Genomic DNA, 25,279 nt, shown 5'->3' on the forward strand with positions numbered 1-25,279 from the left:
AACAATTAATAAAATTGAAAGTTTCTTACATTGTCAGTATATGCATAGCATTACAGTTATTACAAACAATTCTCTACCAGTGTTAAGCTAAGGTTTGCATGTTACGTTGGTTGAGTAAGTAGACTGGAACATGAACATGATATTGAAAAGACTTCTAACTTCTACTAATACACGTATATTACAAGAGATTTGTAATAGATTAAATGAAGTAAGTAAGAATTCGTTTTTTATAAACGTTGTGTATGAAATTATAAAATTTGAGAAGTATAATAACAAAAAGAAGTGCATTACGAAGACATATGTCGGTAGTGTTACCCACTGAAACATTATTCCCACTTCAACTCTCTGTAAAAATTAAAGTATTGGGTTGAATGCGTCTAGAGTGGTATATAAATAAAATTTGAAGCTTCTTCCTAATTTCATACGCAGGTGTCCCCCACCTATAGTTGCAAACAAAAATTTTTCCTCGATGTTGAAATTTATTCTGCGTATTCACAAAAATATTTGGCAGTAAATAGGTATTTAATTTTTGAAAATGAAAGTATTCATGTTTCGAAAAAAATATTAAAGCGGTGTGGGGAAGAATGTTTACAGATAATCCAGTAAAATTTTCAGTTTGATTGTTTTGATAGTTTTGGAGCTGTTGCGAGTTTAGTTTGGAGGATTTTTCGGCCGCGCGAGACAAGTTTGGCTCGTTTTCGTTTTCTTCCAGCGTAGGAAGCAGGGAACAAACGCCGATACCCGGCTTCACCTCGCATCCTTTGCTGGCCTTCCCTTGTCCTCTCCAGATGTATTACTGTATATTAGCTCCATGTTTCCGATGACGCGTAGAGCAGGTCTGGAACCTGGGTGGGAATGGAAAACGATCACTTACATGCTATTTAATTTTACTTAATAAGCCCGTCCGTTATTTTCGCCAGACTCCTAATAGTAAATTAATTATTTTAAATTCATAAATTGAACCTCCAGCAATAGAGTTAGTGGCAATTTTTAATTCAATTGTAGTTTTATTTGTGTATGATCGCGCAACCACAGTCTTGTGATTTTACACTGAGCCTATTTATAGTATGGACAAGAACGGTTTAAAAGACATAACTGACCAAAAGTAGTAGGAAAATACCGGTTCTGGGACAGGCGCAGGATCCAGGATCCGGCGGCCATCTTGGATGACGTCATCTAATCCGTATGCTAATCCATGCTAATCTATGCTAATCCTTGCCAATCTATGCTAATCCATGCCAATCTATGCTAATCCGTATGCCAATCTATGCTAATCCGTATGCCAATCTATGCCAATTCGTATGCCAATCTATGCTAATTCGTATGCCCATCTATGCTAATCCATATGCCAATCTATGCTAATCCATATGTTAATCCATGCTAATCCATGCTAATCCATCCACCATTTTGTATTTCTAGAAATTTCCACCAACTTCGAATCGTGACGTCACCGTTGCACTTTTCGTCACGGCCGCCATCTTGGATTCGAATTTTTTTTTTCGAACTTCAACTTTTCGAAATTCGATGTAATCATCAGCCGCCATCTTGTTTCGTCTGCTGGTGGCCGCCATCTTGTTTTCGTCTGCTGGTGGCCGCCATCTTGTTTTCGTCTGCTGGAGGCAGCCATCTTGTGACGTCATATAGTTCTGTTGGTCGCCACCAGATAGCAGCAGGGATTATTTTATTTTTTCCTTTAACTAAAATATTTTCAGTGCCGAGGCTGGGATTCGATCCATGGGACGTGAAAACGTCCAGGATGTCGTGGTTACGAGGCGGACGCCTTGACCACTAGACCACGAGACCAATTGGGATATGGTGGAATAAATAATCTATATATGCTACGTACTGACGGCAAGTTTATGATAAATGGGGGGGAGGGTGTTTTTGCCTTCCTTAATGCATACCTAAGGCGCCACATTTGAAATTAAAATTATTATACAGCCGCCATCTTTAATTCCAGCACAGACTACCAGATGGCGCTAAATTCAAAAAATTAGTTGCCAGAGGCGCCGCCATCTTGGTTCTCAAGTTGGCTGGTAGATGTCGCTAGTATCGCGCGCCAAATTCAAAAATTAGTTGCCAGAGGCGCCGCCATCTTGGTTCTCAAGTTGGCTGGTAGATGTCGCTAGTATCGCGCGCCAAATTCAAAAATTAGTTGCCAGAGACGCCGCCATCTTGGTTCTCAAGTTGGCTGGTAGATGTCGCTAGTATCGCGCGCCAAATTCAAAAAAAATTAGTTGCCAGAGGCACCGCCATCTTGGTTCTCAAGTTGACTGGTAGATGGCGCCACCGTCGCCATATTTTAGTTCATACAATCGATACCAGATGACGCCACCATCGCCATCTTTAGTTCCTAGTGTTGCTACCAGAGTGTGCCACCATCGCCATCTTTAATTCTTAAAGTTACCGCCGGAGCGCGCCACCGTCGCCATCTTTAATTCTTAAAGTTACTGCCGGATGGCGCCAAGTGTTATGTAGTCAGTCTAGACAAGTCGGGATAAGTTTGGAACCTGTAGCCATATTATTATTAATTAATAATGTATGTTTATTAAATATGATAGAGTATTTATAAAATATTGGTGTTGTGTAGAGACTCTCTCTCTTCTTCTCGTAGTGGCGGAAGACATCTCGAAGGTAGTGTTAGAATTTATGTATTAAAGCAATCACTCTAGCTGAGGAGGTTAATAACTTATAGTTACAATTCAATAATAGCGGCAATTAAATGTTTAGAAATTAAAGCAAACAACGTAAATGTTAAACACATATTTATTTAAATCTTATTACAAACAGCAAGGGGTAAGAACAATTGATGATTTAAAAGAAGTAAGTAACGAGTAATAAAATCACATAATATTCACACACTACACATCATAGTGACAAAGGCAACATTAACTCGAGACCCAATACCTAAATATTAAGCATAACTACAAGTTACATAGAGTATAATAAACTCTGAAATACATATTAAAGAGAAAATTGATATAAATAACATTATACTTTGCTCAATAGTTCCAGAAGTAATGAACGTACAGCTACACGGGCAATCTCAACAGTTCTTTCATCACTAGTGTTTTCTGTGGAACATACTTGAGTGGTGTCTTCACTGATCGGACCTAGATGACTGAGATCTCGGGTTCGACTCTTGCGAGATGTAGGAAGGCGAAGCTGACGCCGGCATTTAGGCTGGACTGCTACTGATGTAGTAGGTGCTGGCGATGTAGCACCCATCTGGGTACAGGCAGTTGATGTCTGTACTGGCGAAGTCTGGCCACATGCAGATGCTGGTGGTGACCGAATAGCTGGTAGGTTGAATGCATGTGCGAAAACCTCTTCAGGTGTTGCAGGGAGAACTGTATCGTCTCTCATCATATTCACACTACAATGTCCATAGCCCAGGCAGTTGATAACTTCTAGAGGTGTATCTTGAGGTCCTGGGTTTAAAACCTGTTTCACGTGAAACACAGCGTCACAACTCTCCGAAAAATGTTTTAAAACACCGTCGATCCACTCACTATAATCAACAGTGCCTAGCCCAGGCGTTAGTAGGTAGAGCGTGCCGACTCTGGAACATAGGCGAGGGGGGGAGCGGGGTAATCCGGGGATTATCCCATTTTTTATGGTTTTTTACGCATTTTTTATGGTTTTTTATGTGCAAATCCAGTTTTTTATGCGCTAATCCAGTGGCTAATCCGCAAATCCGCAAATCCGCAAATTCGCAAATCCGCCATTTTGTATTTCTAGAAATTTCCACCAACTTCGAATCGTGACGTCATGATTCTGTGTCGTCTGCTGGAGAAGTTATCAACTGCCTGGGCTATGGACATTGTAGTGTGAATATGATGAGAGACGATACAGTTCTCCCTGCAACACCTGAAGAGGTTTTCGCACATGCATTCAACCTACCAGCTATTCGGTCACCACCAGCATCTGCATGTGGCCAGACTTCGCCAGTACAGACATCAACTGCCTGTACCCAGATGGGTGCTACATCGCCAGCACCTACTACATCAGTAGCAGTCCAGCCTAAATGCCGGCGTCAGCTTCGCCTTCCTACATCTCGCAAGAGTCGAACCCGAGATCTCAGTCATCTAGGTCCGATCAGTGAAGACACCACTCAAGTATGTTCCACAGAAAACACTAGTGATGAAAGAACTGTTGAGATTGCCCGTGTAGCTGTACGTTCATTACTTCTGGAACTATTGAGCAAAGTATAATGTTATTTATATCAATTTTCTCTTTAATATGTATTTCAGAGTTTATTATACTCTATGTAACTTGTAGTTATGCTTAATATTTAGGTATTGGGTCTCGAGTTAATGTTGCCTTTGTCACTATGATGTGTAGTGTGTGAATATTATGTGATTTTATTACTCGTTATTTACTTCTTTTAAATCATCAATTGTTCTTACCCCTTGCTGTTTGTAATAAGATTTAAATAAATATGTGTTTAACATTTACGTTGTTTGCTTTAATTTCTAAACATTTAATTGCCGCTATTATTGAATTGTAACTATAAGTTATTAACCTCCTCAGCTAGAGTGATTGCTTTAATACATAAATTCTAACACTACCTTCGAGATGTCTTCCGCCACTACGAGAAGAAGAGAGAGAGTCTCTACACAACACCAATATTTTATAAATACTCTATCATATTTAATAAACATACATTATTAATTAATAATAATATGGCTACAGGTTCCAAACTTATCCCGACTTGTCTAGACTGACTACATAACACTTGGCGCCATCCGGCAGTAACTTTAAGAATTAAAGATGGCGACGGTGGCGCGCTCCGGCGGTAACTTTAAGAATTAAAGATGGCGATGGTGGCACACTCTGGTAGCAACACTAGGAACTAAAGATGGCGATGGTGGCGTCATCTGGTATCGATTGTATGAACTAAAATATGGCGACGGTGGCGCCATCTACCAGTCAACTTGAGAACCAAGATGGCGGTGCCTCTGGCAACTAATTTTTTTTGAATTTGGCGCGCGATACTAGCGACATCTACCAGCCAACTTGAGAACCAAGATGGCGGCGTCTCTGGCAACTAATTTTTGAATTTGGCGCGCGATACTAGCGACATCTACCAGCCAACTTGAGAACCAAGATGGCGGCGCCTCTGGCAACTAATTTTTGAATTTGGCGCGCGATACTAGCGACATCTACCAGCCAACTTGAGAACCAAGATGGCGGCGCCTCTGGCAACTAATTTTTTGAATTTAGCGCCATCTGGTAGTCTGTGCTGGAATTAAAGATGGCGGCTGTATAATAATTTTAATTTCAAATGTGGCGCCTTAGGTATGCATTAAGGAAGGCAAAAACACCCTCCCCCCCATTTATCATAAACTTGCCGTCAGTACGTAGCATATATAGATTATTTATTCCACCATATCCCAATTGGTCTCGTGGTCTAGTGGTCAAGGCGTCCGCCTCGTAACCACGACATCCTGGACGTTTTCACGTCCCATGGATCGAATCCCAGCCTCGGCACTGAAAATATTTTAGTTAAAGGAAAAAATAAAATAATCCCTGCTGCTATCTGGTGGCGACCAACATAACTATATGACGTCACAAGATGGCTGCCTCCAGCAGACGAAAACAAGATGGCGGCCACCAGCAGACGAAACAAGATGGCGGCTGATGATTACATCGAATTTCGAAAAGTTGAAGTTCGAAAAAAAAAATTCGAATCCAAGATGGCGGCCGTGACGAAAAGTGCAACGGTGACGTCGCGATTCGAAGTTGGTGGAAATTTCTAGAAATACAAAATGGTGGATGGATTAGCATGGATTAGCATGGATTAACATATGGATTAGCATAGATTGGCATATGGATTAGCATAGATGGGCATACGAATTAGCATAGATTGGCATACGAATTGGCATAGATTGGCATACGGATTAGCATAGATTGGCATACGGATTGGCATAGATTGGCATGGATTAGCATAGATTGGCAAGGATTAGCATAGATTAGCATACGGATTAGCATGGATTAGCATACGGATTAGATGACGTCATCCAAGATGGCCGCCGGATCCTGGATCCTGCGCCTGTCCCAGAACCGGTATTTTCCTACTACTACCAAATTCTTTAAGGACGGGTTACGAAGTTTCATGGTGGGCCAGCAGAAATTTGTCTGTGGGCCGCTTATTAACAAGACCTGGTATATACTATGGAAACTGAACAGGCTTGGGACATTGATATTGCCCCGGGGCACAAGGTAAACTACACGAAGAAAACCTAATCTTCCTTTCCTTGACCAACTTATCCACAGTCAGTGGTAGTTTTCCCCTTTTCTGCGGTATATTAAAAAACTTATCGTAGAATGGTTGAGTTAAACGTATATTATTATTAGTTTTAAATTTTTCAATATTGTCAATTTTCATTTATTTTATGTTTGACCAACACTATATTGGAGCCCTATTTCAAAATGTTATCTGCACTTAAGTATTAAGACACGGAGTTCCTTTTAAATTCGGAGTTGTCTTAGCTAACACGTCTCGAGTCAATAACAGAATAAGTAGACTTATAACAACTTATCAGGGAAGCAGAAGCATGTTATCACACACGTGTTCCATTCAATGTATTGGGATAATTTTTTATGTTTTAATCCTTTCTAATCCGAAATAAGTGTTGAGTTAAGCTGGAATGCACTTATCGCTCGGAGTATGTAAAATTTGCATTTCGGACATTACGTGTGACCGCTCTGTCGCTTTGTGTGCGCACCTCACATAGGCTATGTAATGACGTATGTTACTTACACACGCAAGCTGCCATGTCTTCACATTGCAACCTGAGCTTTACGTGTAATTCAGCGTGCCCATTGTCACGTCAACCGTTTCTATAAATGCTGTAATGAATTATAGGTAGGACTGATAAAATACATATTCACATTTACTAAAACACACATCTATGTAGAAATTCGTGCACGACTAATCGTAAGGATCTAACGATGCAGGTAAGAAGTTGGAGAGATTATATTAAACAGTAGTCTACTGTTTTTTCTTCAAAATGTACCCATTATTGAAACAAAAGCTTGTGGCCTTGTCTCTCCCATGTTAGGTGTTTAGTTCTTTTTACTAAATCCAAATTTGTACTTTTTTTATGTAAGAAACTGTAGCATAAAAATAACACTTCAAGTGAACGTCTATGACTTATCTAAGCACAAAAAAAAAGGTGATTTTACTAACAGCAGACATCACGTTTGGAGACTAACTTTGCAATAAAATGTAATACGAAGTATAAGTAAACCAATTGTAGAAATTGCCCTGAAACAAAAATGACAAACATACAGTAACGCAACATTGGGAGAAGTAGTCTGTGGCTATGCATAGAGTGGACGTCTGTGCTTATCGAGCACCTTACCTGCTATCAAAGTTTCAGCCATAGCCTGTGCCGCGAGGCTTTGGTGCAATTTCGGATGCTAGTATTTCCTCCTTCTCACCCCATTTATCTAAATCTTTGCTACTACCGCAAACACCATCCCCCCCAACCCCATGAGATGGCCGCCTTCCGACAAGCTTTCACTTAAAATTTCAGCCAAGTTCAGACCGACGATGAAAACCTTCGTGCAGTGCGATATGTAGTGCCAGTAGTCAGACGAAGGAATTAATGTAAATTAATTAAAATGAAACTGCGTAGAATATTCCTGATACTAATAAAATATTTCTTGGTAATATTCGCAGAAAGAATTCGGAGAAAATCTAAAATTAAATTCTGCTGTAATAGATCAAAAGTCTTCATCAGGCGCCCTGGATCTTTAGCTATCATATTGTAAAATAGCGGTCAAAATTGCATGTTTTTTTTTCCAAAACACAATTACATATTACAGTTTTCATTGAAAAATTTCTTATGCCTAGAGCAATTATCTGATGTCTAAAACCATGTAAAAATATAAGATTGAAAGCATGTCTGTGTTTATTTTTCTTATGACTAACAGTTAATATATATTTTTTGAAGAATATTATGTATACGTTTCTAGACAGTTATTTACTTAGGAATCCACTAAATTATAATTAAAAATGGTACCTTTGTTATGAAAAAAAAGATCTTGTCAACGAAAGGATATTTTTTCCCCGCATAAAAGCGATTTAAGTTGAGTGCAAACACAAACAAACTTGTCATTATTTTTATTTACCAAGATCTAACTGAAACACTCACTCTTCAGTTTCCATCAAATCAAATGATAAAACTGAATTAGTTTACACAATTCTACGAACATGATTGATGTGTAGGGCGTACAGCAGTAAAGTGCGTGCGTCGGGAAGACTGGACAATACATCCCAGGCGGGCGAGGGAGCGGACAGCCTCGAGGAGTTAGCTTTCCGGACGCAGGGCTGAACTCTGAACTCCGCCGGTGTGGATGCAGTATCGATCGCAACTGCAGCTGCACGATGAACGATGCACGATGCACGCGCCCCTATTTATCAGGGAGGACTCTAGCGTGCAAGGGCGTCACACTTCTCACACTGTTGTAGCCCCTTTATGCAGCGTGGAAGCACATCTAGGTATGTTCCGTGGACACGGCGGAAACTGGGTAACCACGCGACTGCACGCAACGCATACAACCGAGTTGTTGGACTCGACAGTATTCATGGCTTCGCTAGAAGTTCACGGGCTGATTCTTCAGCGCTCTGTCGAAGGGGTTGTGTAGTCTAGAACGACAGTTTCTTGTGAGCCATATTCCATGCCAATTATTCCATTTAATTAGTTTTTCGTACGTCGCGTAAAATGAAACTAGAAAAATTACAAATCTGCAACGTCTGTTTTAATTGTTTATAATATTTGAACTTAAAGGTCATAAGCAGTGATTCATAATGAGCACTATAAGCTGCAGTTAACAGCCAAATATGGTTGGGTGGCTTACCAATGTAGTCACCAAAACTATTGGTAGTGAAATTATGTGTATTTAGTATAGTTTTATCGCCCTATTTGCGTTCGCACATTTTAACTACATGTGCACAACATGCTAATCCTATGACCAGCGTGCAGTGTGGTGTTACGTAGTTTTGCACAAAGGGTTTAGACGGTACGACCTGAGACCTAGACATCGATCAAGCTCGTGAGTCGTGCCAGTGGATTAAATCGAACCATCTACACTCGCTTATGGACTTAAGTTTGCGCACACCTGAAGTCCAATTGTGTTTAAAGTAGCATTCATTAAAAACCTTCTCGGGAGCAATTATGCCACTATGCCAATCATCCCTGTTGACAATCGCACATAATTAAACTTAAGTTAAAATTGAACCCTGCTGACTCCTTTTCCAACTGTCAACAACAGACCCACGTAAGGGGCGACTGTCGCAAATAGCCTCTATAACCCATTGCAACACTTGCATCCTCATGGCACCATGGGGTTGCCCTGCTCCTCAGGTGCCCCAGTGCCTGGGTAGGGGCATATGGGCGTGCAGGCAACGGCAGTCCGGGGGTTTGGACTACTGGGCCTCAGGCTTTCATTCCCTGTGAAGAGAGAGTTAATTGTAATAGTGAGGACCGGGTGGTAGCAGAGCCTAAACGACTGAACTCAAGCCTCGGGCGCCGAAATGAAGTTCGCCCGCAAGTGCCATGGGGCTGATTCAACCAGGGGCGCGATCAGACGGGTGTGGGGGACTCAAGATGGCAGTCGGCACACTCCCAAGCTCGGAAGGAGGCCCGAGGGATCCCCATATCTGCGAAGGTCGACGCAGTAAGAGGCACACATCTCCGACATTAAGGGGGGCAGCTAGTAAGGTATGGGCAGCCCCTACCGGATGACGGGGTTCGCGACTGGGACTAGCTCCTGGGAGTGCTTGGACGTTTCGGGGTTCTTTTCGGGCCAACTATCGGTTAGCGACTCCCGGATCTCGATGAAATGGCATATTCATCCCACCTCTGCCTTACAAGATCCTGGCCTGATTGGAGTTAAACACTGACTTGCGTGTAATAAACTAATTTCTGTCTAGCACAGAGTTATTTGACAATATACAGTCGCAGAAGTATCGAAAAATTGTAATGCCTTATTGACTGAAGGAGTGTTCAGATTAACTGATTGCACAATACCTCTTATAATGATACGAAGTTTCCGCAATGGACTAACTCAAATAGCGAAATAACTTAAAATTAGTGTAATGAACTATTATTATTACTATGTATAGTATTTATTTTGCTCTTCTCTTTTGGTTGTATACAGGTTACGAAAGTCAAGTCACGAAGAAGTAAGCAATCCAGCCAAAAAAGTCACGAAAAGGTCCCTAAATAAAAATCATTGGTGCTGAAAGTCACGTAACTTTAAATTCCTGCGGTTTTTTTTAATGTGCATATTTTGGTATTTGGATGGCTCACTTTAGTTTATAGTCGAACTTTAAATACAAATATTTGGAGATTGTGTACTTAAAACATGAGGAAATTAGCTGTGGATAAGTTTAAAGCTTTGTAACTTAAAATCCTGTTAGTTTTTTGCGAACTGTAGAAAATTTTGTAATCACATTTGTTCATGTTTAACCTTTGATATTTATTTAAAAATCATCCTTTGATAAAAAAGAACGTTATAGGAAAATTTTAATATAAGGTCCTGAAAAAGTTTGGAGATCAGATATTTGTAGACGCCCTGCTCTGTCTTGCTTTGGACTAAGTTTGAATATTTTCAGGTGTGTGACGTGACTAAATATGGATAAGGTTGCCAAGAGCGCTGATTCGGGCACGGGTGAAAGGTGTCGTCGACAGCTCGAGCAAATGGCGGTCGCGCCCCTAGCGCACAAGATGGCGCTCCATTGAGGATACCTGGTGATCACCTCTCCCTTCTCCCCGTCCCCCTTTCTCGTTTCGGCCACGGTCAGTGCCTCATCGATCGCTGTACATTGCCTCCCTGATATCCGCCTCTGTTTTAATCTCTTAGCACCAGGTCCCTCACCCCCCCCCCCCCCCCCTGCACTCAGGGAGTAATGAAGTGTCCAGGTCTGTGGTCCTGCCGCACAGCACGCTGGTGGTCTAGAAGCTGCCGTGTGGCTGTGTTTGGACATCTCTTACACAGTGCAAGTTGCACTCTCAAAACACTCCCGGATCCACTTCTCATGGAAAATAACTCAATTGTCCACACTGTCAATGTAATGTGCAGACTAGCTTTGGCAAAGTTGCTGGGTTGCCAAAAGAAGCATGAACAAACTAAACACTTGCATAGATAGCTATTTCAGGGATCCCCGTAGAAAATATGTTTTACTGAATCAATCATTATAACGGGTTTCTATGAATTAAAATTCGGTCATGAAAAATGTAATCAATGTGGCCAGCACTGTCATGTATAAGTTTCATTAGTACTGCACACATTTTGTTTCTAGTATCTTTGATGTTGCTTACCTTCCGTACCCCTCTTATTCTCCAGGATAACTGGGAATGACACACCTGTCTTTTCAGCAAAGCAGCCAGCTCTTCTACCATCTACATAATTTTCTCAAGGAGAAAACATGTGATTTACCTTATGATTATACAGAATCAGCAGTTTTATTGAACATTTTTTTTGTCATGTCAAGCTTTTAGGAGGAAATAACTAGTTTTATGTATTGTGTCTGAAAGTGACACACTAGTCTAGGAAGGCTGACTTAACATTAATGTTCTGTGTGGTGTAGAGCCACAAAATGTGATACAAAATGATTACTGCAGGTTGTAATTTCGTATTTTAAAAATCCATGTTCATAGCCTCGTGTAGTATTGTGTCAATTTTTGATGTTATACTTTTTAGGTGTCTTATAAAAAAATGAGAATTTTTACAATGCGCATGCACCATGCAATTATATTTTCACAGGATAAAAAAAGACTACATTCTAATAAAAATTATATATGTGCTTTTAAATCATATACTTTATTGTTTAATATTGAATACTTGGCCATATAATAAAAAACATTTACTTTGAATTATTGCTATAAATTTTGTTCATAAAGTTTTTCAAGTTTGTTTTCAAGTGAGGTTTTCCGATATGTTCAATGTCAGATTGCTTTTAAGCTTCCTTTGTCGCTGGCAGGGAGTGTCTGTGGAAGGTTTAGTAAGTTTCCTGGCCGTTTTCATGGGATAAGTTTCCTGGCCGTTTTCATGGGAGTGTTTGTGAGGTTATGTTCCCGTATGTTTAATTTATTTCCATTATTTCTACATTTTTACGGTTTTAATTAAATTTAATAAATTATATACTAAATTAAATAATTAATTGTAAATATTTGTATATATTAATATTGATTACTAAGTATTAAAACATATTTTGAGTGAATTTTTACTTTATCAACCATATTTATGGTATCAGTCGCCCATTTTGTAGTTTTATTTGTATTAATTATTTGCACTCAAAATTAAAGTTTTTACTATGCCAAGTAAGTATAGCTTCTAATGCACGTTCTTAAATACATGCACAGATTTTTTGTAAATTGCCGTAATTTATACTTAAAAAGTTAGTTCATAACTAAACAAATTTATATTTTAAATTTTTATAATGTAACATCAGTTATTACAAATAATTTCATCCCAAAAAAAAAAACAATTTACTGTAGAAATGGAACATTGCAAACCATGCCAAAAAAACTTAAGATTGCTGATAAAGTAATGACAAGATGAACAGCAAAATACACAATTCATCTTATTCCTTGAAGACAAGTAGGGATTAATTTTTTTTTCTAAGTGCAAGTCTCTTCTTAAAAAAGATAATTACAAAATTTTATGTGTAAATTGATTGATATTGTTACGACCTATGTGGAGAGAACTGGGTTCGTAAGGGATAGCCCAATTAAGCTGTATTACTGTTTTATTAATGACTAATATTTACATTACTAATAAATAATTTTACTTAAATAATGTCCGATCCCAAATCACTGACACTTAACAATATTTATTCGCAAGTCACTCAGTGTCCGTCAATTTGCACAGTTGACACTCCTCACTGGAACAGTGGTTCAACAGAGGTTCGCCCCTTACCTCGCGCCTCTCGGTCGAAAACTCGATCTCGTCGCTACGCGTCGGGCCACACTCGAGGGGGTCTCTCACCCTCTTCGCCGATGTCGCAGTTCCCTTCACTTATAGAACTCTCCCGTAGACCGGCGTCGCTGCTTAAGTACTAGTGGGTCGTCTTTCCAGAACCGACGAGAGCGGCTGTGTCAGGTCGCGTCATCCCGGGCCGACCAGATGCCCGAACAGTCCAGAAGGGCGGCGTCCATTCATGCCACTCCGCGGAATTCCCAAGGCCGCTCAGCGATAGATACAGTGCAGAGGCAGGACGATGCGTGGGGAGAGGGGGTAGCGACGACCCTTGTAATCCGGCCAGGCATGCGTGGCATGCCTTACGTCAGTGGACCGCACGTTACACTGTGTGTGACGCCAGTGGCCTGGCAGGGCCGCCAGCCAGCTCCGAACCTCGCGCGTGTCGCGGTCCTGTCTGTGTTCGTAATATTCAGACATTTGAGAGTTTGGTACATCTTTAATTTCATTGAAATTATTTTAATTTTTGTCTTTCAAAAATTAGTTACTGTATAAAGTCCATTGCTGTTTTTGCGACAACTACACTAGGAGCATGTCCAGCTCATAATAGATTTGGACACAGTAGAGGGCATTTTCATGGAATTAACTTCTTTCATAGGGGAGTGGGATTCATGGGGCCATAAAATAATATAAATGGCAACAAAAGAAAATAATTATTAAAACATTTTTTTCAAAAATAGTTTGAAAGTATTAGTTACGAATTTTCTTTAAATACAGGCCTTTGTTCCTTTGTTTTATTATTAATTCCACTTCGAAAGAAAAAAGGGGGAGGGGAGCTGACCCTCCCCACTGGATACTCTCATGCACTACACTAAACATTTTGTGTGTCCAGTTATATTGGAAAATATGAAATCCTAATAGACTTGCCAGCCTTGTTTTGCATTTCACGCTTTTATAAAGAATTTTCTATAACACACACAACTTTAGTCCCTTTCTTTAATTGTGTAGTGCTTTTATTATACATTTAACCTTTTCGAAAACGCGTACTGCATTTACACTTAACTGAAACATCGAGTGCTTGCAAAACCATTTAGGTATTCTAAAGGAATTTCTTTTTGAAAATTATTGTGCTATATTATGTGAGATGAGTGATTTTTATGAACCAAACTTAATCAAAGTACGTTCAGAGGCTTTTGGTATCTACATAGGACTTGTATGATTAAACTAGCTAAACCCGGCCACGCTTTGCTGTGGCACAGTTTAATATTAATTCATTGTTTAATTTAATATTTTACTGTGCATGGCTGTGGAATGTAATAGAAGAAATAAAAATGTGTTTAGCTTAAATATTTTTATTGTAAAGCTAATGGAAGGACTACATTCCTTGTTTTCCCATTTTTTGCATAAACATATAGATCAGATGGTTTACCGACTCTGGAGCACCCGACATATAACTGTCCATGAGAGAAGCATTCATTTTCTAAATTCAAACCGCACACTTGCAAAGATTGTCCTTGTGCTTTATTGATGGTCATAGCGAACTCAAGGCGTATTGGAAATTGAAGTCGTTTGAACTCGAACGCCATATCTGTCGGAATAAGTGGCATTCGTGGAAGTAATACGTCTTCACCTTTATGAAGTCCAATCAAAATTGTTGCTTCAATAAGATTATCCATTAATTTTTTAACTACTAATCGTGTACCATTACATAATTCAGGCTGACAGATATTTCGAAGCAATATAATTGGCACACCAATTTTCAAATTCAAAATATGTGGTGGTAATCCTGGAACATCGAGTGAATTGAGAAATTCCGTTGGAAAGTTCACTGCTTCATTTTGGTGCACTACTGAATCAATAGATTTGTATGTCATTGTTTCACCTTCGATTCTGTTTATAATACTATTGTTCATATCGTGTACGTCAACATTTTTAGCCGCTAGAATGGCTCTTTCGCTCAACCATGCATGATTTTTTAATTTTGTTTCGATGTTTTGGAATACCTTGTCTACTAATTCCTCTTTTGAATCTACGATGTTGCATAAATCAGATGATAAGCTGATTTTTCCTGTTTCTGGATTTGTAGGTACAGTGCCGTTACCAACTTCAATTAATTGTCTTGAAAATATGACTGTTGTTGGATCGTTCTGAAGTTTAACTCGCATATTCGTGGTTAAATGCATTTTTTTTACTGTGCTCCAAAAATTTGAATATTTTAAGTAGGCATGCAATTCATCAGCAGGTGTTGAGCGAGGTATCACTGGGAGCGTTTGCCTGAAATCACCGGATAGTAACACCAACACTCCCCCAAATGGATCTGGATTATTTCGCAAATATTTCAGTGTATGGTCTAATGCTTCCAATGACTTTTTGTGAGCCATTGTACACTCATCCCATACAATGATTTTGCACGTCTGAAGAACTTTTCCCATTCCTGATGTTTTTGAAATGTTACATGTTGGACTTTCTGTGCATTGCATGTTTAGTGATAGTTTAAGAGCTGAATGCGCTGTTCTACCTCCTTCCATTAATGTTGCAGCAATACCCGAGGAAGCAAGAGCTAATGCAATATGGCCATTTGAACGGATCGTAGCAAGGATTAAGGAAATTAAGAATGTTTTTCCAGTTCCACCTGGAGCATCGAAAAAGTACAATCCACCGGATTGGTTGGCCACAGCTTGTATGATAGTATTATATACTATATTTTGTTCTTGAAGGAGTCTCGGTGTATTTTCCTGGACGAACAATTATCATAACAACGTACGTGATTATAACAAATTATAATAGCAATATATAAGATATAAGCTATAAGATAAGAATTATTTAATTTTCAAATGTATTGTACGAAATGTATTTTTTAATTTAAACGTATTTTTATCAATAGAGTCGAAAGAATATACTTTCAAATTAAATAAAGTTTATTATTCTTTCTTGAAATATATATATATACATATTTGTGTAAATTATAGTCGTCAAGGCACAATGGTCGAGTAGCCTGATGTGCTTGAACTTCGACAATATGGTACAGCATCGTCGAGCGTGGTCACAACTAAGTTGGGTGACCATGATATTTAGTTATAGAAACTTTTTTTTCCGACTTTTCCGGTGGATTTTCCCAAACTTTTATTTCATATAAACACTCTTCTGTTAAGATGCAATGTTCTGTAAAAATTTCAATCCAAACCATCGTATACTTTCCGAGTTTTGCGGCCAAATACATACGGAAGCTAAATTTTTATATATATAGATTAGTATGAATGAATTTCTTGTGCCTTCCTTTTGGTGGAATTTTGTTTTGAAGCAAGGTTGAGCAGGTTTGCTCACTCATTCATATGAAGTAACTGGGGAAAGTATTTTTTTCAGTGCACATAATTTAGTTGATCTCATTATGGTTGTCTTATGTTCTAGAATGTGGATCACAAAATGAAGTTCCGCTCGAAGAAGGGCCAGTTACCTTTTATTGAGCTAAATGGAGAGGAGATAGCAGACAGCACCATCATCCTGAAGGAGTTGGGACAGAAGTTGGAGAAGGATCTGGACGCAGGACTGTCCAATGACCAGAAGAACGTCTCCCATGCTATGATATCCATGATCGAGAACCATCTCATTTGGTAGGTGTCTCAACTGCCATGTTTTTTTATTTTTATTTTTAAGCACTTGGTACATACATGTGCAGGTCTTGTTGACTAGTCTCTGTTGTATTAAGAAGATTGGTGTCTTACCCACTGCTCTAAAATCAATTTTTTAATGTAACTATGTAAGAAACTAAAAAATAGTGGATTTTCTAAATAATTGTGAAAATAAAATATGTGCATGTTAATTTTTTGAGTGATTTTTTTAATGTCTTGTAATTTTTCACATTTATTTTATTTTCAAGTTATTTGTATGACCGCAAAACTTCTGACCATGTTGAAATAATAAAACATTGTGTGCTGTGTGGGCAGTGAAGCAAGTGTTAATATATTTGTAGCATCAAAGTTTCAGTTTACATTATTAGTATTCACAGTAATGTTGCATCACTACTGTACTGCAAGTTAAGGGCTCCTAAATGAATTAAAAATTATATTTAAACTTGTTTATTGCTATACCATGCTTTTCCAAACTTGGCTCTCTTAAAGAATGATAAATTTACCATATTGCACTATAACATTCAGTGTTTTGAATTTCCTTAATTTGTTTGAATGATTATATAACCTATGACATTATTATGTAGTAAAGAGTTGTTGAAAAAAAAAATACAACAAAAATTATTTTAACTTAAATTTTATATATTGTTAGGCTTATGTACTGTCATTGTTTCACTGTTAGGGAATGAAGCATCCCCTGCATGTAATGTTAATTCTATTCTGTTTATTAGCGAGTCTTATAAATTGGCTTTATTTTCCCAGTTTTCAGTTGAATATCTAATTTAGCATGTTGTAAACTTAATTTAAAAATCTACTTAAATCCGTTGTTTATTTTCTGTTACCTTAGACCCTGGATTTGATACTAATAATTTTTTTTTGTTATGGAAGTTGTATTACCTGCGTTCAATCTGAGACTACATAGTTTTACAACTTGCACACACATTTCTTTTTAATGTCAGAAGATAGCATATTTGTTATAAGAACTGGAAATCTATCTTAGGTTATGAGCATGTTATATATACTATCAATATTATGAAATACTTTATTTTGAATTATATCCTGAAGTTTTTGACGAGGTACAAATTGTGCGTTTTAATAGATTTCTGGCATACTAAAAAACTTTCAGGTTTTTGGTTACATCAGATTTCGGTAGAGGTTTTAGACAGGGGCGCAACAACAGGGGGGGGGGGGCAAGGGTATTTTGCCGCCGCCCCCCCCCCCCCCCCGAAACCTTGAAGTGGGGGCAAACGGGGGCAAAGAAAGTGCTGTGTAATTAATTTTTAGATAATAAAACTGCTTAAATAGCACCATTTTCCACCTTGAAATACAAATTTTCCCGGGGGAGTGACAACCCCCCCCCCTGGAAATTTAGTTGTTGCGCCTTTGGTTTTAGATGTACTAACGGCCCTGAGTAACAGAGGATGTATACTGCAAGTATTTACCAGTGATAATTCCAGTTCTTTACAAAATAAAATAGCTGTTCATTAACATTGAATTTTTTTAGTGACTGAAATTAATTGCAGAAGGTTATAGCAAAACACATTCTAACTCGAATTATGTAGGAAGATGGTATGCACAGAGGCTTATATTTTTGCAACTTCAGTTTTTATTTGGTTTGAGAAATACTTAATAATGTGTTTTAAAACAAAAAAGAAAAAAGGTTGGCAATTATATGTAATATCACAAGTCCACCAGGCTATGGTGGATTCTACCCCGCCACCACATGGGGGATAATCATTGAGAGAAAATCTTACAAAAATTAATGCCAATCCAAAACAGAACTAACATGAGACGTAATGTTTTCATCCTAAAATATCACGAAAAACATTTTCTTAGGGCCTTGTTGTAAAAGATTTATAGGCCTACGTATCTAGTTATTTTATTGTTGCTGATAATAAATACCTCCATTGCCACGAGCACTGTTCCATTTACTGCTCCTATGCCGACACCATCAAGCATTTCATCTTCTACACCATCGACCATTTCGTCTTCCATAATTACATTATTATCAGCAACCTGCCTGCACCAGTAGAAATACCGTTTTCACTCTCTGACTGCATTGCTGACTGAAGTAACGTGTACGATTTTGGCATTTTCCTGTAAATGTTACACATTCCCGTACTAAATTTGCAAACCTACCCATAACGAAAGATCAGCGGATATAAACACAAATTAAAAAAATATATAACATGTTTTCAATGTTATTTACAAATAATTGTTTTAAAAATAATTTGCAAAGTTAAGAATGTTTTATCACTCTGCCACAGTGAAGCACTGTAGTTTAATCTAGCTTCTATTTACAGTTATGTGCAATAACATAATGTGGAAAACAATTAATCACACCTAGAAGACTATGGGAGTTAGGGCAAACATAGTTTTTTTTTTCTATTTAAAACCTATTCAAATAATATATCAATGGCAGAAATTTACCATGATAATAATTGTTAGGCAATTTTTCTAATAATTTGTTCCCCAAATATTTTAATACTACTTATATTTAATGCATAATCCACTCTAGTAACAAGCAGTGTTTTTAATTTTTTCAAAGGTTCATTTTCAAAGAGTTTTCTTTAGACTGAACTAAACACTGAAGAGAAGTAACCATGGCATTGTCCAATCACGTCAGTTATTTAGAACTCGTTGAGAGCAAATTTCTGTCAAGAAGCAAGTGGTAACAAGCAAAAATACTGTATTTATTGGTGGGAATGTTTTTTTTTCAAACATGTTACTGTATTATTTTCACAAGACAAAACAGCTGGATTGAGAAAGAAACATAGAACCAAAAACTACGGTAATAACTTACGAAACAAAGTAGTAAAAATTAATAACAAAATATATAAACACATGGTATGCATTCGTATATCATCCAAACGTGCAAGTTACTAAAAATTAATCTTTTGAATAAGACTCAATTTTTCTTACAACATGACATTAAAAACATTGTAGTTAAAAAAAATATGGTGGTAGGTACTGGTAGCGATTTGCAGTACGCAGAAGTGGGGACGTTAGGAAAAAATCTTTCATGGCTGAATAAAATAAACTATTATTACTTACACTTCTCCGGTGCTCAAGCCGTGACATGAGTTCTCTATGTCGCAAGTTTCATGTACATGTGTATCATTGACTGTACCGACTTCAGAGTGCGAAACATGAGTTGCGTTGTGCACTGTACTAATGGCTTGCGGTAGAATGTCTTTTGAATTTTCCTGAAGTCTGCTGTATTTTCTGAAAACACAAAAAAATATTATTACTAACCCTCTTTGTAGAGGAGCAAAATAAAAAAAAGGGGGGCGGTTGGTAAAAAATTTAGTTCCCCATTTGAGTCCACGCAAAAAAAAAATGTGACATACCTTTGTTTCTGATATTCAATCAAGACTGTTCCTTTTCTCTTCCTTCTTGCTCTCATAAACAATTTGCCCGATTTTGCTTTTCTTTTGTCTACATGCGCTTCCATCTTTATATATGAAGCTGATTACTAATACCCGGAGCCTTTACTGACTTCTAATAATATTTCTGCTATAGTTCTCTAACCAATTTAATATAATCACTATTAATTCATGCGTTTATATACTTTATATTCACTTTATGTTGGATGGCAATTTAGTGGAATACTAGACAAACATTACATAATTATTTAGGAGTGTTTTCCTCTACAAACATCCACATTCTGGTGTGCGGAATGGTTTGAGGTATCTCAAAGATCAAAGTACAAGATACAACGTCAGGAAACACAAGTTGCTGCTGCGAGCAGGGAAGAATCAGCTTACAGTTATCTTTCGGGCAATGTTCAAGGTCAGAACCACCCCTCCAGCGCCGCCAGGCCCTGCAGACCACGCCATCCCCTCCCTTCTAGTCCTCGCCTCGAGCTTGACGTGTCTCTCCCGCCAGACAGCCGGAGTCAGACACAAAGAACACCAAAATATCCAATTTTCGTAAACGAATATTTTGAAATTCAAAGCGGTGACCCTACACTTTTATACTATCATTTTGATCATAACAATGTCGTATTTAGTTGTATTGTTTCATATTTCACAAATTTTGTATAAGTAACTGGGAATTCAGGCATCAATGTGCATGTTTTGAGCAATTAATTTTAGTAAATTACATCACGAAATTAGAAAATGTAAAAATATGCTCCCAGAAAGACTTCATTTTACTTGTCGGATAAAAAATTTAAAGAGCTGTTGCTATAATAGTTTTATTGGAAAGTGCATAAAACAATGTACATGTTTTTGAAACCTCAAAGGCAGGTAGATAGGAACCTTAAAAACCGTTCTGAAAGCACGTGTTTCTAGATAACTGGAAATCTAATGCACCTATATCACAAACAAACATTATATTTTAATTTTCTTCAAAAAAATCACCTTAGTTCAATAGTTATGTAAAGGTGGTGTGAAATGTTTTAGATGTCGCACCGTCTTAGCATCCATGTAGAACAGTCTAAAAAGCTAACAAGGTTTAAAATGTTTTTAAACAATAAACAAAATATAAAAACATCATCTTATTACTGTAAAATAAAAATACAAACAACTCTAAAGCAAATTTCATTTCAATATGAAAAAGTCTACATAAATGTTTACAAGAAAAGTAAATGCAATAGCAATACAAACATTTCACAATTTTGTTACATTGTTGACATATATGTTATTTTTAATAAAGGCAATAAAAATGACATACACAATATTACGAATGCAAAAAATACTTTAAGCCCTACATAAATATTTACTGCGATATTAACAACAAATGCTCTTGTTAAATACAGTAGTTAAAAAATATTGTAAATAAGTTATGAACATACATTTTATTTATTTTATTTTTGAATTTATTAAGCTCGCTGAAATTTGTTTTGATGATGTTCTGGCAACAATTTGTGTAAAGACGAAAGGATTTTTGAATCACTGACTAAAATTATTTGCGGAACTATTGAAAATAAATATCCAGAGAAAGTTATAAACTGTTTTGTCAGGACAAGAACGTATATGCGCATCAAGTATTTGAACACGTTACACGTAATATGTTAGCGAACAAGACCAATAACGCCAATAAAGAAATAAGATGAGGAAAACTACCCTCTAAGATATTTCAGTGTGATAGTGTCCACTTACCTTCACCATAAAATGTATGTTCATAATTTACGATGAAGCCTCTTCTTTCCTCCAACCGTCCCCGACGCGACCGCTGAAAATAGAGGAAATTCCCAGAATTCTTCCAACTAGGATTTCCAGACATGGCTACTAGTTGCCAAACAGGGGACTTTTTATGTTTCGGGCGAGACAAAAAAAAATACTTGGTGACTTGGCTACTTTATGGCGACTTTTAAAATAAGTAAGGCAATTTCGTGGCTACTATATAACAGTAGAAACAGGTATCAACAATTGTTTTTAAATTCAACTAATTTAAATTTATAGTTAATAAAAATAAGATTTCCGTGTCTATGACCATATAAATGTATGATACAAATATGTTGCGCGAATTTTATGTCTATAATGGGATTTTGCTTTTATGGCAGACCATAATTTATCAAGATGTTACGGAAGTATACTCACTTCAATCAACTCAATACGGTTGCAATTTCTCTTCTGTCATTTGTAAGCCCTCATTATTCAGCTGAAACTCTCTGCCAGATCTACTCGAGTGTACCCTGATCAGGAGCTAAATTGCTATCTGCCAACGTACGAAACAGACAAAATAGTGTGTTACATCAAAGTAAACACAGGCTCCCCCTTGGCAATAAATTACATGTTTTTGCACTAATTATCTGAAAATATCGGGAAGTGTAGTATATTGTGGGACATTTAAATTTTATTTTTTAAACTCTTTACTTTTTAAATAACTTGCCAACAAACAATCGTGACGTTCGAAAACAACCTGGAGAACATCCAACGTCAGAGTAAACTTAGTGTCGTGATCAATACAACCGAGTGGATTGCAACTACTAGGTTTACGTAGGAGCCTTTTGTCAGGGAAGGAAATACAGACGGGAACGAGAAAATTAATTATGGGATAAAGGTTAAGAAATTTTATAAATATTTAATTTAAATCATTGTTATAGAATATAGGCAACGTACTACTGATTGACTGAAGTAAAATTTCATCACATATATTAATACGGTCAAAATCCGCGGTCTAATTTTGTATCTTCGGGTATGTAAACATATTAAGTAATGCGCTTAGAACATTTTACAGCATAAGCATTTCATTTTCTATCATGAACCAATCATCTTACAGTATATATACACATAACCATAGATGAACCGGGTTCTATTCTCGCTTGGTATCACCAAGATATTCACAAATGGAAATTGTGACGTATTATATTGTTGGGCTCGTGTCGTCGACCAAGCATGCGGTCTATTCCAATCCTCAGTAACACAAAACGCGCATCAAGGATCTTATAGCCTGCAAGTGTAAGGCGTTCCATTAAATTGCAGGCAGTTTGTCAGTGAAACACCTCTTTAGACTTTCAGCGTGACTCTGTTAATTTATTGCGTAAAGATAGAGATAAATGTACGTTGTAAGTGCTTATACAGCTTTGATAGCTCAGAATCGTAATATTAAAACTATTAAATCGTGTTCAAAATTCTTATTTTAACTATCAATAATCCACTTTAAAAAGGAATACAGTATTCGCCAAATAGTAATAGGCATGGGGAATATTTCTTAAATGCTATTTTGTAAGCAAACACCAAGCACTCACATGAAGCAGTTTTAGGGTGAAACGTTTGTGGATTCCTTTTGATAGCAAAATATGTAGTTATTAGATTTTTCTAAATAAAAAATGTTACAAAGTACGTACGGCTGGTAGTGTTTCGTTATGTTTGGCATCACAAACCATGTAGAATGTTATATTAAAACCTCGCAGCTCTCACTTCAAAATAATTATTAGTTATTACTTACTATAAAGCACTAGCTTCTTAATTTGCATAAACCAAATCAGAATTAAAAATAATAGGTCGTAACAATTCATTGATAAAGAAAAAAAGTATTTAACTTGACTTGCATGTTTCAAGTAACAGCCTATATTCCTATTAAGCTTTTAACTACATGAATTCACGGACATGTAAGATCTTATTCTTGCCGCAATAGGTACTGTAGTAAGTTTTAGAAAGTATACAATATTTATGTGTGTATAAATGTTTTTTTTTGCCAAAAGTATTGCACAATAATGATCATATTATTAAAACTCCTTTTTAAGTAATGCAAATATCAGTAAAATGTTTAAGTTTGAAGCCTCATGTTCATGTGTGGGGAGGGTCGAGTATTTAATTCCACTCCCTGGCATGGCTCGCATTTATATTTGATCACTGAGGTGTGGAAGAGATTCGGAACCCACTACAATCAAAATATTCAATCGCCTTAGGCCTTTCCGTGCAAAACCGTGCAACGTCAATTTCACGAAACATAAAAAAATAAAAAAACACCAGTTCAGAAAACAGTTTTTACTGAAATAATACTTACATTAATGTCATTTTGCTCCCTTAGTTATAACAATGTTCAGCATAGTAAAACCACCATGTGCCTTCTAAAAATACATTGTTACACTTTCATTATTTGTTTCCAGTTTTTATAAAGTATCCATTCATAAAAAATTACTTTAACTGCCAGTTTTTCGCGGATAAACTTATTTTATGTCATTGCTACACATTTTTTTTTTTTGGAAAATTGTCATTACTAAATAATACAGGTTGGCAATAAACGTCTCATTATCGGCACCTGAGAAAGCAGAACGTTCGTCGGCATGGTCCAAGCATGATCCTTAAATGCGAAAAACCCGAACATGCCTAAGGAAATTCCTACCCCTATCGCCATGACAAAAGGTGGGTCCTCTAGCTACTTGAACAACGAAGCGCCTTTTTACAATCAGATTTCCTCTAAAAATAGGAGGGGGTATAACAGCACTATGATTTGCATTCTTCGAGAAATAGGTCTGCATATGCAACAACTAAATTCCTACTGTGTTTACTACTTGAGTGGTGTATGAACCGTGCTGGGATTATTCAATGGTTATCCACTTTCTTATACATTGTAAGTAAATCTAAATATTCCTTCCTACTACAACTACTTAGTGCACAACAGTTGGTTGCGCAACATGTTGTTTTTAATGGTATTACGGCTACAGTTTCGTAAAATGTAACGGAAGTTTTTATTTTTCGCAAAGTGAAGTAAAAGTTTTATCTTATTTTTTAAAGAAAATTGAAACACTATATGATATTTGGCAAGTAAAATGATGCAAGTTATATTATTTTATAAAATATGCGGATTTTCTTTGTTCTCATTAGTTTGAGTGTATAAAACAACTGCTGTTTTTTTTCTATTTCATTTTTTTCCAATTGCGTAACATATAAGCAGTTAACTGTCTCCTGATAATACCAAGAGTTGTTTTCTAATTTTTGACGTGACGTCTAATAAATCAATGAACGCCGGCTGCACGCACTAAAAAGTGTCCCATTACGCACATTTTTCCGTTAACACGGTGTCCCGTTACGCTCATTGTAATCTTGCGCCACATTTATCCTTATCCACTCGATTGGAACAACCATCGATTTGACTTTTTCGAGGTACATTAAACTTGAAACACTCCCATTCGTTTCCTACTTTTCCTATCATCGTCCTATCCTTAACAGAATAACACAGATTGGAAGAAGTTAAATAGCAAACAAGCAATAAACATATTTGAATTAATGAATGCAAATAAACGTAAATTTATCAATTAAATT

The 25,279-nt window shown here is 37.2% G+C and overlaps 1 protein-coding gene across 2 annotated transcripts in view; it reads left to right on the forward strand.

Moving 5' to 3' along the window:
• LOC134527218 (failed axon connections) overlaps positions 1-25,279 on the forward strand; it is a 570,515-nt gene that overhangs the window by 416,802 nt on the left and 128,434 nt on the right. For both annotated transcript variants that reach the window (XM_063359709.1, XM_063359708.1), the window contains exon 2: positions 16,345-16,547. In XM_063359709.1, the coding sequence (XP_063215779.1) occupies positions 16,345-16,547 (203 nt within the window). The remainder of the gene's footprint in view (positions 1-16,344; positions 16,548-25,279) is intronic.

Source organism: Bacillus rossius, chromosome 1 (genome assembly GCF_032445375.1).
Source record: "Bacillus rossius redtenbacheri isolate Brsri chromosome 1, Brsri_v3, whole genome shotgun sequence".
Classification (NCBI taxonomy): Eukaryota; Metazoa; Arthropoda; class Insecta; order Phasmatodea; family Bacillidae; genus Bacillus; species Bacillus rossius.